The 13956-nt window shown below is 46.6% G+C and overlaps 1 protein-coding gene across 3 annotated transcripts in view; it reads right to left on the bottom strand.

The window, feature by feature from the left end:
* The window catches only part of NDEL1 (nudE neurodevelopment protein 1 like 1), a 29165-nt gene extending 15968 nt beyond the window's left edge, over nucleotides 1–13197 (bottom strand). The window contains exons 1-5 of one of the 3 annotated variants that reach the window (XM_034989583.1): nucleotides 13041–13197; nucleotides 5030–5127; nucleotides 2942–3095; nucleotides 1879–2027; nucleotides 71–207 (exon numbers count right to left, since the gene is read on the bottom strand). In XM_034989583.1, coding sequence (XP_034845474.1) covers nucleotides 71–207; nucleotides 1879–2027; nucleotides 2942–3095; nucleotides 5030–5115 — 526 coding nt within the window. In that variant the 5' untranslated portion in view covers nucleotides 5116–5127; nucleotides 13041–13197. Of the gene's footprint in view, nucleotides 1–70; nucleotides 208–1878; nucleotides 2028–2941; nucleotides 3096–5029; nucleotides 5128–5471; nucleotides 8680–13040 lie in introns of those variants that run through there. The other 2 variants (XM_034989582.1, XM_034989581.1) reach the window with 2 other exon arrangements.
* Nucleotides 13198–13956: the final 759 nt, after the last annotated feature.

Genomic DNA, 13956 nt, shown 5'->3' with positions numbered 1-13956 from the left:
ACGAAGCTAGCTTAGAACTCGGGCTTAGGGATGGTAAGGTACAGGATAAATGTTCAGTTGCCAGTTTTACCTCTCGCTTCATCCTTTAACCGTTGGACGGACACCAACAAAGACTCCTTTTCATCAAGTTCACTTTCTAAAAATGCATTGCGTTCAATGGCCTGATTTAGCCTTTGTTCAAAGTCTTCCAGTGAAACTATTGTTGCCCTAAAAAAAAAAAAAAATTGGAGTTCACGAATTAAATAATAGCATGCAAATAGCTAATACAACAAAAGGAAACTATCAGTTTATCTCATGCCATTTCTGGACCTAGAGAGCCAGGCCCAGTTGAAAGAAAATGTCCCTTCTGACCTCTGGTGACATTTAGTATCTCTGCTATTGGTTTGGGCCATTCAATATATTCTCTTAAATTCCCACCAAAGTTCACTATAGTTCCTTAAAAGGAAGGCCATTTATTACACATTGTATCCCAACCCCCCCCCGGATTTTAAACACAGAACAATCAAGTTTACACATTTTCAGGAGGAAAACTTTACAACAATTTTAGAGTACATTAAGAATTAAGAATTTGTTTAAAACACAAAGTCCCAGGTCCCTACCAACTCCTCCTCCTGCATTTCTCATCTTACTCATTTATTCAACAAACAGTAGTAACATGCACCTACTATGTGCCCCCCGCCCACTACGTGCTACCTAACGTTCCCTAACCTCAAGCTCGAACTCTTAATGCCCTGGCCAAATTTTATCAAGTCCTATCAAATGTCAAATCGTCTCTCAATCCCATCTGCTCTCCTCCAACCTCTTGCCCTGGCCTAATTCTTCATCCATCACCTGAATCACTCCTAAATGATCCTTCTCCCTACTTCTAATTCCTCAGTATTATCCTCTCAACTCGAAATCTGATGTTACTCCTTTGTTTAAAAAATTCTTAAAGAGCCCCTCATCGCCTCCAGAATGGCTTTCAAACAGAGCACGCAAGGTTCTCCTCAACCTGGCCACGACCACCTTCCAGTCCCATCTTGTTCAGCTACACTGTCTCTATGCACTTCAAAGTGAAATATTCCTACCTCCCAAGCCTTCCTGCCTCTCTGCCTCCCCATCTCCCTCTTCACCCGGCTGGCTTCTTTCCTCCTTGGAGACTCAGCTTCAATCCCAGCCAACTTCCCCAGCACCCCCAGGGCACGTAGCGGCTCCGTCGTGGACGCTCCGGAGCCCCGGTACGTGCTCTTCACCCGAGTATTTCTCGTGTGAGATGTCCACACCTGTCACACCCAAGGTATCCTCAACTCTAGCATCAAGTCAGGCACTGAAGAGTCACTCGTATGGATAATTGTAAAGTAACAGGAATTCGGTTGGGAATGGTTAAGAAACGACTAATTATAATCACAGAGAAGCTCAGCAACAGTACCAGCAAACTGCTCTAGGCCGAGCCGTGCCATCGCCAAGGGAAGCAGCATTCTGAGATAATCTCATCGGTTCGTGTTAAAGCCGAAAAGAATGAAGAGGAGTAGGGATGTAAAGACGGATCGGCGGGGAAGAAACTGCAGACTTCAGGTAGGAGATGTGGGGCTGAGGACAAGGGCGGGAGGACTGAGGACACGGAGGGAAAGACAGGGGAATGGAGGACACGTGCTTTAGAGAAAGACCAACAGGAGCAACCAGGGGACCCAAAGTGGGGGAAAAGGACAGAGGGGAAGAAAACCCTGGAAGGGCTTGATCTGGGGAGATGAGGATTTGGGGTTAGCGCCGATGTGATGAGTTACAGGGGGACTGAAACTCTGAAAGGAGATGTTCTGGGACTAAGATCCAGGTGACAGGCTGAGCCTACAGACCCGGATCTTCCTCACTGATTCTACGAAATGCGCGCCCTGCGTTTACCTTTTCGCGCGCTCCAGGTCATCGTTGGCCTGCTCCAGCTCTCTCACGTACTTATGCAGCTGCTCCTTAATGGCCCGAGTCTGACTTAAATCATCCTCCAGCACTGACACCTGCTTGTAGCTCTGTGCATACTGATGCTCTAGTTTCTCCTGAAAGCGTGGGAATAGGAAGGAGAGGGTGTTATTGATATACAGGAAGTAACCCAAGATATGGAGGTGGGGGAGATCCAAGGAATTCACCACCAGCTGAGCTGTAGTGGTAGCCTTCTCCTCCTTATAATATTTAAAACAAACAAACAAAAAAAACCCACACACACACATTCATTCCAAGTAGCTTAACTCATAAATTTAGAGAGCCAACCACTCTCCTCTCAGAAAGAAATCTAATAATGATCTCTCTGGAAAGAAGTAAACTAGTGAAACTGTTGCCTCCAAGACCCCACACGTGGTGGGAGGAGCTCTGGGTTCTCAGGCTAAAGGCGGCCCAGGGGAAGCACAAACAGGGAGACTATCAGTGAGTTCCAATTCCCTCGCTCTCACCTGCCTTCCCCACCTTCCCCAAACCACACTCGCTGCAGGCCCCGAAACGGCCCAAGCACTTGACTAAGGCAGGCGCTGAACAGCAACAAAAGCGGTTGATTTTTTTTAATCCTGGAAATAACTTTTTAAAAAGGAATTTTTTTTAACCCCAACTAAACTTCAAAACTAAAGAGACTATGAACAATAATGAAACAAATGTGTAGTTCATACATATAGAATTTTAAAGTACCGTGGAATGAGGCAATCTGTCAAGTCAGGCAGCTTTTGAAGATGACAGGAATTACACTATATTACAGGAACAGTATAGCTAAAAAACGGCCAGCTACAGAGTTTCTAAGTGAACTCCTGAACCCTAAACCACCTTTCCCTTGGTTCCATGAAAGAGAAGTTTATTGCAAAAATTCACTTTAAGCCTTTCCTATTTTTCTGTTGCCTACTGCTCTTCGGTTCCACCTAAAATAATTCTATTTCTCATTTTAATATAAGCCAGCCCATCAGACACTAGCTTCTACTTCCAGGGTTACCTTTAGCGCTTCCACTTCATACTTCAGCCTTTGGTTGTCAGCTTGCAAGTCTCTGTTTCTCTGTTCAGCCTGTACCAACTGTGCCTCCAGCTCTGCTTCCAATTCTCTGCTTCCCTCCTGGAATTCAACTAGCTCATCCCGAGCTTCCTGGAAGCTGATGAGAGACACCGCGGGACAGAAGAGTTAGAGCAGGAACCACAGGGCCAGCCTGAAGATGATTACCCATCCGCTCAGTCATTTTGCCTGGATGCTCCAACCATACACCGTACTACACAATAAACACAGTCTGTTCTGCAGCTCTGACTCTAGAGTCGGGCGTCAGTGAAAGTGAGTTAAAAGGCCCAAAAGGGGGGGTGCCTGGGTGGCTCAGTCAGTTAAATGTCTGCTTTCAGCTCAGGTCATGATCCTGGGTCCTGGGACCGAGCCCTGCGTCAGGCTCCCTGCTCAGCGGGGAGTCTGCTTGTCCCTCTCCCTCTGCCCTGGCTCCTTCTCACTCTCTCAAAGTCTTTTTAAAAAAAATTTTAAAATGGGGCGCCTGGGTGGCTCAGTTGTTAAGCATTTGCCTTCGGCTCAGGTCATGATCCCCGGGTCCTGGGATCGAGCCCCACATCGGGCTCCCTGTTCGGCAGGAAGCCTGCTTCTCCCTCTCCCACTCCCCCTGCTTGTGTTCCTTCTCTTGCTTTGTCTTTCTCTGTCAAATAAATAAAATCTTTAAAAAATAATAAAAAAATTAAAAAAAAATTTTAAAGGCCCAAAAGGACACATTTTATACACTCACTGCTAGATCTTTCTTATTTAAGGTGTAAATAAAGCACATATACTAATGCCACAAAGTAGTGTCATATTTAGATAAGTGTTTTTCAATACAGTTGCTTTCCTTTGTAATTCTGTTATTTTTTTTTTTTAAGAGTTTTACCTATTTGAGAGAGCGCATGCAGTGGGGTGGGGAGGGGCAGAGAAAGAGGGAGAGAGAATCCCAAGCAGACTCCCTGCTGAGCACAGACCGCCCCCCCCCCCCCCCCCGGGGCTGGGCTCAATCCCAGGACCCTGATCATGACCTGAGCCGAAACCAAGAGTGGGACACTTAACCGACTAAGCCGCCCAGGAGGCCCTCTGTTATTTAATTTTATGCATTTAAAAGCGTTATTCTGAGAAGGGGTCCAGAGGTTTCCCCAGCCTATTAAGGCATCTATGGCACAAAAAGATTAAGAAAACCCCTGCCACAGACAGACCCGTTCTAGATCCACTGGCACAATACAATAATGACCTTCAACAATAACAATGAAACAGCGATAAAAGGTTTGATAAGGCTTAACAAGCTCTGTAAAACAAAGCAGGAAAATGTGTGTGTATGTTAGAGCACGTTTTAAAAAGAAATCCAAGGGCGCCTGGATGGCTCAGTTGGTTAAGCGACTGCCTTCGGCTCAGGTTATGATCCCGGAGTCCCGGCTCCTGCATCGGGCTCCCACTCAGCGGGGGGTCTGCTTCTCCCTCTGACCCTCCCCCCTCTCATGTCCTCTCTCTCTCTCTCATTCTATCTCTCAAATAAATAAAATCTTAAAAAAAATAAAAAGAAATCTAAGACAAATTTTGGTGCTCAAAGGTTAAAGTTTCCCCAACTACTTAAAATAAGTGAGACCTTATAAAATGCTCCATAACCCCTGAAACTCTTCTCGCCCCCTTCACAGCTTCGCTGGTTCCTGACATTGACAACACTGGCCTGGAGAGAACTAGAGTCCGCTGTGCGTGCCCTTCACAGCTTATTGGAATCTCCAAAGACCACACAAGGAGGCGGAATCAGGGCACACACAGCAGGCCAAGGATGGCCAAACCCAATAAGCTTAAAAGGAGGTAAACTCCCAGAAGAAATCACAAATGTGAAGTTTTCTTACTGTTTTAATAATTTGAGTAATAAAGATTTATGGCATTTTCATACTATTTAAAGACAGCAATGCTATGACTATTTCCAGAATCCCAGCTTCAATAAGAAGTAAATAAACAAATCAATAAATAATAAAATAATACATATGTTAGAGTTGGTATATTCCAAATACCCTCCCCTATTTTCAGGATGCTGTTCAATATTACCTTTGTTTATACTTCAAGGAAAGTTCCTTCCAGTAAGCAGTTTCCTCCTTTAAACTCGAAAAATCTGGTATATCTTCACCATCCATGATCAAGAAAGCCTGTGAAATATTAAAGACAAATTTTTAAGTTAAATAGAGAACAGGGGCACCTGGCTGTCTCAGTCCGCGGCAAGTGTAACTCTTAACCTTGGGGTTGTGAGTTCAAGCCCCACACTGGGCGGAGAGCTTACAATCAATCAATCAACCAATGACAGCTATTAAAAATGAAATATACCCTATGAAATTTAAAAATTTAAAAAACAAATAGAGAACACAGAAATCTAAATGAAAGTACAAAATCTGGGATATTAAATCAGCATTCTGGAGGAAGTTAAAGATGACAGGTTCTGAGAATGAATAACTGGACACACAAATCACTTTACTGCCCCAACCTCAGGGCCCACCTGTACCGTGGATGACGTCAGGACAGGAGAACCCCAAAGTGCTCGGGTATAAAGGCACATGAGGTACTTTGGATGGAGGCACCAGGTTCCAAGTGAACTGGCCCCAGCAGCTGGGTTACAGCCAGCTGGTCTTCTGGGAATCTGGTGACAGAAACAAGTTTATTGTTCGAGCTGAAACTCCTACTGCATGTCCTTCCCTGCTGTACAATTGCTTCAAAAGACCTATCAGAAACATTTCATGCCAGGTGACCACACTAGCAAATCAGGTACCACATTCTGAATAATTTACGATTATTACATTTGTGAAAACTTAATTATCTTAAGTCCAAAGCTTCCTCCGTAAATCCACTAATCCCCAACGTCCATGTCCTCTCATCTTGGTTGCTCTCCCAAAGCGCTGGGGGCGGGGGGTGGGGGCGGACTGGAATATCTATGACCTCACATTTGGACTGACCACCTAAAAACCCCAATTGGCTGGCCAGAAAATGAAATACCAAGGACACGGGTCTCACTCTACATTCATACCTAGAGCAAAACGTCTGCCTTCCCTCCGTTGTACAACCCCCTCCTGAAGCATCCCACTTTATATCCCAGCAATACTGTTCAAAATGGTCTTAACATGACATTCTGTTTCAGGTCTGGATGTTTCCTCTACCCGGAGTGGCTCTCCCTTCCTTGTGCATTTGGAAAGCTCCTACTTGTCCTTTAAAACCTAGCTGTCATCTTTTCCAGAAAGCCTTTCCTGCCCTAACCCAGACAGCACTGAAATCTCCGACACTCTTGCCTATCATTATACCCCACACTTGCTTTCCTGAAAAGACTTACCACACAGCAATGCATTTGCCTGAACTTGTGTTCCCGTTAGGCTGTGTATTATTCTTATTCCAGCCCAGCACAGTGTCTGCACAACAGCGGATACTCAACAGTATTAGCTAAACTAAACCAAAACTGAATCAGCCTAATCCATACCGGGCAGCAAGAACGAAAGACCAGCTTTAAAAGTAAATTAATAGAAATGCAGAGTTCACACAGCACAATCCACTCATAAAGGCTGAGCAAGAAGTCACAGACCGGAAACTCCTGCTTCAGGGTGAGTACGCCAAAGAGGTACGAGAGTGATTTCTCGCCGCATAATACTAAAGTATAACTTGATACACTTAGTTTGAAGCTGACTGCCGTGTTCTGTTTCAGCCGAGTCCTTCCTGACCACACCACCTTCTCTGACTTTTGGCATGTTAGTCAATCTTCCAATTATCTGCAATTACCAATCAGCCTATGAGTTCTTTGAAAAGAGGTGGAATCTTGACATGCTTTGCATCCCCCTTCATGGCACCAAGCTAACACTTGGCTCAGAGAAAGTATTAATGCTCTCGAGCATTTACTGAGCAACTGCTCCGTGTCAGACATTAAGTATTGGACGAGTACTTAGTGCCTCAGGCAGGCCCCCCTCTAATGCCATCAGCCCTCCACTGGCACACTCCTGGCTGTATCACTCTACTCTTGGACATGCCCTCAGGGCCCACAGCACATGAAAATGTAAACCTCATGGAGGGTGGAGTCCTGCCCAGACTGGGCTCTAGGGTTCCGATTCTGCCATTCAACTCCTTAAGCCATCTGCTTAACCTCTCAAGGTCTCCGTTTTCTCATCTAATGAGAGTCTGGACCCAATGACAGGTTTCTTCAAGTCTGTGTATGGACTACTAAATATTACGGATCAATCTCTCAATCCTATCCCTTCATCAAAGTTCCCAATTCCCATTCCATTTCCCCAGCTGTAGGGGTAATCTTACTTATAGCTACAATGTGTAGGAAGATGTCAGTGAGGATGAGGCTGGTCCAGCAGAAGTATTTGTATTTCAAACGATTATCCAAAACCGCTGAAGGCATCACCGTGTGGTTTCAATCACTCTTGAGAGTTCCTGCCTCAGTCTCCTTGAGGGAAGGGGCAGATTTCATATTAACAATCCAGATGAAGATTTAATTACAGCACAGAGGCATCTCAAGGTGAGGCAACCATCACTATGTCCCTTGAATGCTCTCCATAAGGTCTTTCTCCAAAACGCCAAAAAAAATAAAATGCTGGTTACATCTGAAGTCTATGAATCCAGCCCTAAAGAAGCTCATGGGCACGGGTCCTCAAATCTGGATAGAGGCACTCATTGTTTCAATACTGGCAACCACATATCAACGAGCAGCTCAAATACTCAGTTTCTGATACACACACAACCCAGTAAATTAGGGTTTTACAAAATGTTATGAAGATCACAGGGACACAAGAAGCAAAGTTTGCTGCTACTTACTCTAGCTCAAATAAGAAATATTTATAGAAAAATAAAAGGCTAAGTCTCTCCAGCTAGTTCCTTGAAGGCAGGACCAGTGTCTTATTTATAAATCCCTCTGCATCACCAGAAACACGGAACACAGTAGAAATTCAACAAATGTTTGAAATGACTTATGACCTTGCTCTCATTATTCCTTCTTTACTTTCCAAAGTACTGCTTTCCTTTATTAAGATCTAAATTCCTATTTCAGGAATGGCGTAAGCAAAAAAAGTTGTGGGTAGTTTATTTCTACCTCACAGTGCACCACCATGTATTAAATCAGGATTATAAAACCTATCATTCTCGGCTAGACAAAATTACCAGTCTTGACGCACGCCAAGCCCCATTCAGTCACTTAAAAAGCTCGATACAGGCTCCACCCCAAAGAACAGGGAGCAGAAGGGACTCACTGGGGAGAGCCTTGGAGACCCCACCACACACTTGCTACCTAAAATAATCACTGTCCAGCCCTTCGGTCTTAAATATAATTGGACAACCAAGAACCACCAGACAAATGAGAAAACCCAGGAGCATGAATAAGAAAATCCTAGCACCTATCGAACTGAGAGGAAACAGGTAATTCAGGCAAACGAGAGAATTTTTTTCCTCCTGCAAGAACTCAGGAGGGTGACCTCCCACGCACTTCCTGAGGCAGTTACAGGAGGCAGAGACAACCAAGACAGGGCAGCACGGGTGCAAGAAACAGTGGCCCCAACTCAGGACTGCAAGGAAGAGACGTCCCCACCCTCAGCCAGATGGACGGCTCCAGGGAAAACGAGGAGTCCCATTTAACAGTCTGGAAAGCCGGATACAGGAGGCTGTGATGAAAGCACATCGCTCTTGTGTCAGTAAGAAAAAAAAAAAACAAGTGGGGCCACCTGGCTGCCTCAGTCAGGGGAGCGTGTGACTCTTGATCTCGGGGTCGTGAGTTCAAGCCCCATGTTGGGGGTAGAGATTACTTAAAAATAAAATCTTGAAAAACCGCAAGGGAAAACTCCAAGGAAATGAAAACACAGTATAAGAAGGTCCTGACCCTCACATACAACATTTTTAAATTAAATATCTCAAATCTAAAATTCTTATTTTGCTGATTTTATTTACTTTATGCATTTGAGACAAGTTCCATATTTTATAGCCATCGGTGATTCTCCTATTTTTGGCCTTAAATTTGCCATAACTTTAGCGCGCTGCTCCTCTGTAAGGTTCTAGGATTTGGTGCACAGGTTTGTATTATTTTTTAAGCCTTTCTAAAAATTTTGTACTTTGATGATAATACTTCTCAGCCTTGGTCTTCTCAAAGTGCATATTTCTTGTCTTTGTAGCTTATAGTCACCTGGCAGCCACCATCTTGGTCCCTTAACTATGTCACCGTCATGCTTTGGACCTTCTCTAGATTACATATATGCCTTTCTGGAATTGGGTGACTGGTACCTCTTCAGTATAGCAACATTTTATTCACGGGGAGGATACTTCTAAAGTTTTCAGCACTCTTCCTGTTACTAGGCAACAACTGCTAGTGGTGGATTGTGTGGTCCACAGGCCAGAATCCTTACGAAGTTCATAATGACTATTAGATGCTATCCTTGCATCTAACATTTGTTTGAATGTATTTTAACGCGGAGCCAATCTTTCTACAAACTCCATTTGTAGAAGGATTGGCTCCACAGTTTTTAATCTAAAAATGTTATCATTCACATGCCCAATGTGAAACTTTCCTGGGTGAGGCTGCTCTGTTGACTTTGGCCCTTTATTCAGTATCAGAAGACTTATAAAGTAGTTATGACATTGAAGAGCACTTAGCTAAGTAGTATTCCCTACGAATCTATCTGTTTACACTTCTGGGTATACTATAAAGTATCCATTTATCCTTGATTTTTGTTGCCTAAATAGGGTCATATTCTTAACACAATCACCAGTGTTTCCATCAGTATTCCCTGATGACTCGGGTTATAAATAGACTTTCCTGCGAAACCTTTTCAATATCTAGCTCTATCTCTTGTGTCCTCCCTATCCAACTACTTAGTTCAGTGCCAGATAACGCTGGCAAAATTACTTTAATGTGTTTTTATTTCACATGTGCATCTCCTATTTTCTTGCTGAATCTTATGCGAACTGAATGTTGACTCCAATTTTTCCAATTAACAGGCTACTTTTATTGGCCCCTCAAACAGTATAATCTACAACTGAAACCTTTTACTAAAATGACCATCATCTTTTCCAGAAGAAACCAATTAAAAACATTTAACCTGGGAACAAGGGGTAGAAGCAACAGGGCATAGTAGTGGAGAGCTCAGACCCTGGGGCCAGACTCCTCTCTATTCACTAGCCCGATGACCTTGGGCCAGTTACTCAACCTCTCTGTGCCTCCCTCTTCCTCACCTGCACAATGAGGATAAAAATTAAAATAGGGCTGTTATGAAGATTAGGGGAATTAATATTTGTTAAGTACTTAGTACAGAGCCTGGCACATAGTAAATGCTGCATAAATTTTATTAAATTGTGAAAAAAAAATATTGGTTCAGTACTGAACCTCTGAAGTATGACCACAAAATAAATGCTTCAGAATTTATAACATACAAATGATTCCTTAATCTCTTCCAGAAGCACAGTCCAGTGATACCACCATTCCTGAAAACATTTTTTAAAACCTCTTTTGGAATAGCCTTGAAGAGCCAGATTAAAAACTAAAAAAAAAAAGTTATTTCTTTGTGGTCACACCTCATTTTTACTGCGTCCTGATTGATATTATCCAGCTTTATCACTCTGATTTTACCCGTCAGAAATACTCTTTCCAAAAATCAGAATTTTTACAAATGCCCCAAATTTGCTACCACTGCAGATATTCAAACATCTTCTCTGGGCTGTAAAGACAGTCTGTTCAGTTTGCTTCAGGTTACAGTGGGAGGATGTGTTCACTGTGTTATTTGAAACTATGTAACTGGAGATGTTAAGGCTATAGAAAGTTAGCCAATATGGAAAAATTCACTGCTAAAAAAATTTTTTAAAAAGCTTTAATGAGGGGCGCCTGGGTGGCTCAGTCGTTAAGCGTCTGCCTTCGGCTCAGGTCATGATCCCAGGGTCCTGGGGTCGAGCCTCGCATCGGGCTCCCTGCTCAGCCGGGAGCCTGCTTCCCCCTCTCCCACTCCCCCTGCTTGTGTTTCCTCTCTAGCTGTCTGTCTCTCTCTGTCAAATAAATAAATAAAAAAATCTTAAAAAAAAAAAAAGCTTTAATGATACATCGATAATCTTATGAGGCTGAAATGAAAGCAGAAATTATGTACTCTCCCCTGCTACCCAAATCTCCCCTCAAACCATGTCTCATACAGACGGGAGCATGGATCTTTCAAAAGTACGACAACTTCTACGTGGGGCATTATCATACTGTATGTGACCTTCAGATGGTCAGCAACTGACAAATCAATTCATTCGGGTGTAAAACAGCCTGTCCAAAATGTTATACTTGCCCACAAGCTACTTTTTGTGCAATGGTAAGAAAATCCATCTCCTATGATATTGCCATCCTATTAATAGTTGTAGTATCGACTGAGATTGACAGAGTTCTTCTGGAACTCACTGTAGAAGACACGTGCCTTTGAACCAAAATCGTCTACTTCTCCTGAAGGTGACATTTACAGAATCTTTTCCTTTTCAAAGGTGATCACAAATACCATCTCCCTTTCAGCCCTGACCATCAAATCTCTTCTTCTACCTTACGAAGTGATCAGGAACTTATGTCAGAAGTCATTTTAAGCTTTAGTAACCACATTTATCTCGGCATGACTTAAAATGAGAAAAAAAATAAGTTTTGCAGATGACATGAAAGCCAGATCTAAGGTTTTACTGAGGTTTCCACTTATTTTTTAATCTCCCTTATCCAACTTCAATTTATTTAACAAGTCTACGCTGAACTGAAAAAGAACAGCTCGGTAAGATTTATTTTTTTTTGTTTGTTTGCTTTTTGTTTTGTTTTGTTTTGTTTTGTTTTATCTCTTTCCTTTTTTTTGGCTCGGTAAGATTTAGCAAATGCTATGTGGACCAGGTCACCTTCTAACCAGGGCCAGCCCGAGGCTTGGTTACTTATAATCTCTCAATTTTAAATACTGGTTTTAATAAAAATTCAGAGGAGAGATCTTCCTCCGCTCCCCTTTACTTCTCTTCAACCCATGACTTAATGCTGCATGTACCGCACCTCATGATTTAGCAAAGCCATCACCCTATTTCAGAAGTGGATTAAGAGCGACACAATTTATCAGACAGAGCAATTAGCCAGCGACCCATGAACGTTTCAGACGGAGGGAGATTTTCTTTACGGCCGAGTAGCAGTTCTTAACCCAGGTGAGTCTGCCCAAAAATACCGGAATGCATCTCTTCTACTAGCTTCCGGCATGGTTTCGGCAAGCCAAATTTTCTGCTGTGCTTTCCAGCTGGGCAGGGTATAAAACCCACACGCACACAGACACCGTGACTGCGAGGCTAGAGGCGTAAATCCTGATGCAAACGAAGCCGTTCACCCACCCGTAGAACCCAAACTACTGTGGGTTCAATCACTTAGTCGCCCCACCCGCCCCCGCCGGGCTCCCTCTGCCCGTCCGTCAAACGGAGGTAGCAGTGGCAGGCACGAGCACAGGGTGACGAGGCTCGAGAGCCGGCGAGGAGCGAGTGCGGCGAAACGCGTCAAGGCGCTGCAGAGCTGGACTGTAACCATCGGCACCGAAGGAACCCTGGCCGCCTCGGCAAAACTTAAAAGGTTGCCAGCAAAGGAGGAGGAAAAGGAGGAGGAGCACAGGCAACCCGAACCCGTCTGCGGACACTTCCGCGAACTCCAGGACGGGCGGGGAGTCACGGGGCTGCCACCCGAGCCCGACGGGGGCCGCCTCCGCCGCGGCCCCCAGCGGGGACAGGCCCCGAGAGCTGGGAAGCCGAGCCGGCCGACGGCCCTGCCCGCCGAGGGCGCTCGCAGGGAGGCGGGGGAGGGCAGGGCGCGCCGCTGCCGCCAGCGCCCCGGGCCGCGTCCGCGCACCCCTCGCCCCGGCCCGGGCCCGGCCGCGGGGCTCGCCCCCCCCCGGCGGCCGCCCGCCCCCCGCGGGCCGCACCTCGGACCAGGGCGGGCAGGGGTGGGGGCGGAGGCAGTTAGAGCGGTTGGAACGGCCGCCCCGGACCCGCGGGCCCGGCGGGCGCCCGGGGCACAGGCCTCGGCGCCGCCACCCGGCCCGGCCCCCTCGCGAGCGGCCCCGCACCGCCGGCTCACCTCCAATGCGTCAAAAGCGCATGTTCGCCGCCGCTCGACCGACGGCTCCGCTCCGCTGGCCTGGCCAGGCCCGCCCAGCCGCTCAGCTCCGCTCCCCGCCGCAGCGCACAGCTCCACTCCGCGCACCTCGGCGCCCGGCTCCTCCCCGACACGTCAGGGGCCGCCCGGGTGTCCGAGGCCATTCTGTGACGCACGGGGGCGGGGCCCGGAGCATGCGCGCCAGCGCGCGCGCGGCGGGGCGGGGCCGCGGCGGGGATGGCGTCACGCGGGGGGCGGGGCGGGGCGGGGGCGGGGCGGGCCCGGCGCGCTGACGTCAGGCCGGCGGCGGCCTCTGCGCAGGCGCCCCCGGCCCCGCGGTTCCCCCGAAAACTCTGAGCGCTTTGGGGAAGCGACGCCCCCGGGCACGGGGGGGCGGGGGTGACACCCTGTCGCCCCCCCGTCTTTCAGCCACCGATGTCCTTCGAGTGTCTGTGTCTCAGGGCGCTCGTTTGTAACATGGCTCTCGGCTCCGATCTCACCTCGGGGCGCACCCCCGAGCACCCCGCGGAATGTCAGGGGTATCCCCTCCCCCTAGTCATTCCCGCTGAGACCTGCGTGGTGTTTACGGCGCTCGCTCCAGCTGACATTGTAGCCCGGACTTGTCTTCCTCCGGCAGATTGTAAATTCCATGCGATCTGGACCCTCCTAGGTCTTTCTCATCCCAGCAGAGAGCGTGGACGCAAAGTGGCCGCTCAGATACTTGTTGATCGTTGAGGGGAATACAAATACATCCACTTATGTATTTTACATATCTAAGCGTACATTTATCTGTGGGTGTATCCCCCTGGGGCCCCTGAAGCCTGGCATCGTAGGGGACTTGAGAGGGAAGAGGGCTGAGGGGGTACTCAGCTCAGAAAGCGGAGAGATGAGGACGCCC

This window comes from Mirounga leonina, unplaced genomic scaffold, assembly GCF_011800145.1.
Source record: "Mirounga leonina isolate KUSES-001 unplaced genomic scaffold, KU_Mleo_1.0 Mir_488, whole genome shotgun sequence".
NCBI classification, from domain to species: Eukaryota; Metazoa; Chordata; class Mammalia; order Carnivora; family Phocidae; genus Mirounga; species Mirounga leonina.
The sequence above is the reverse complement of the archived record's forward strand: the minus strand, read 5'-3'. Positions and strand labels throughout refer to the sequence as shown.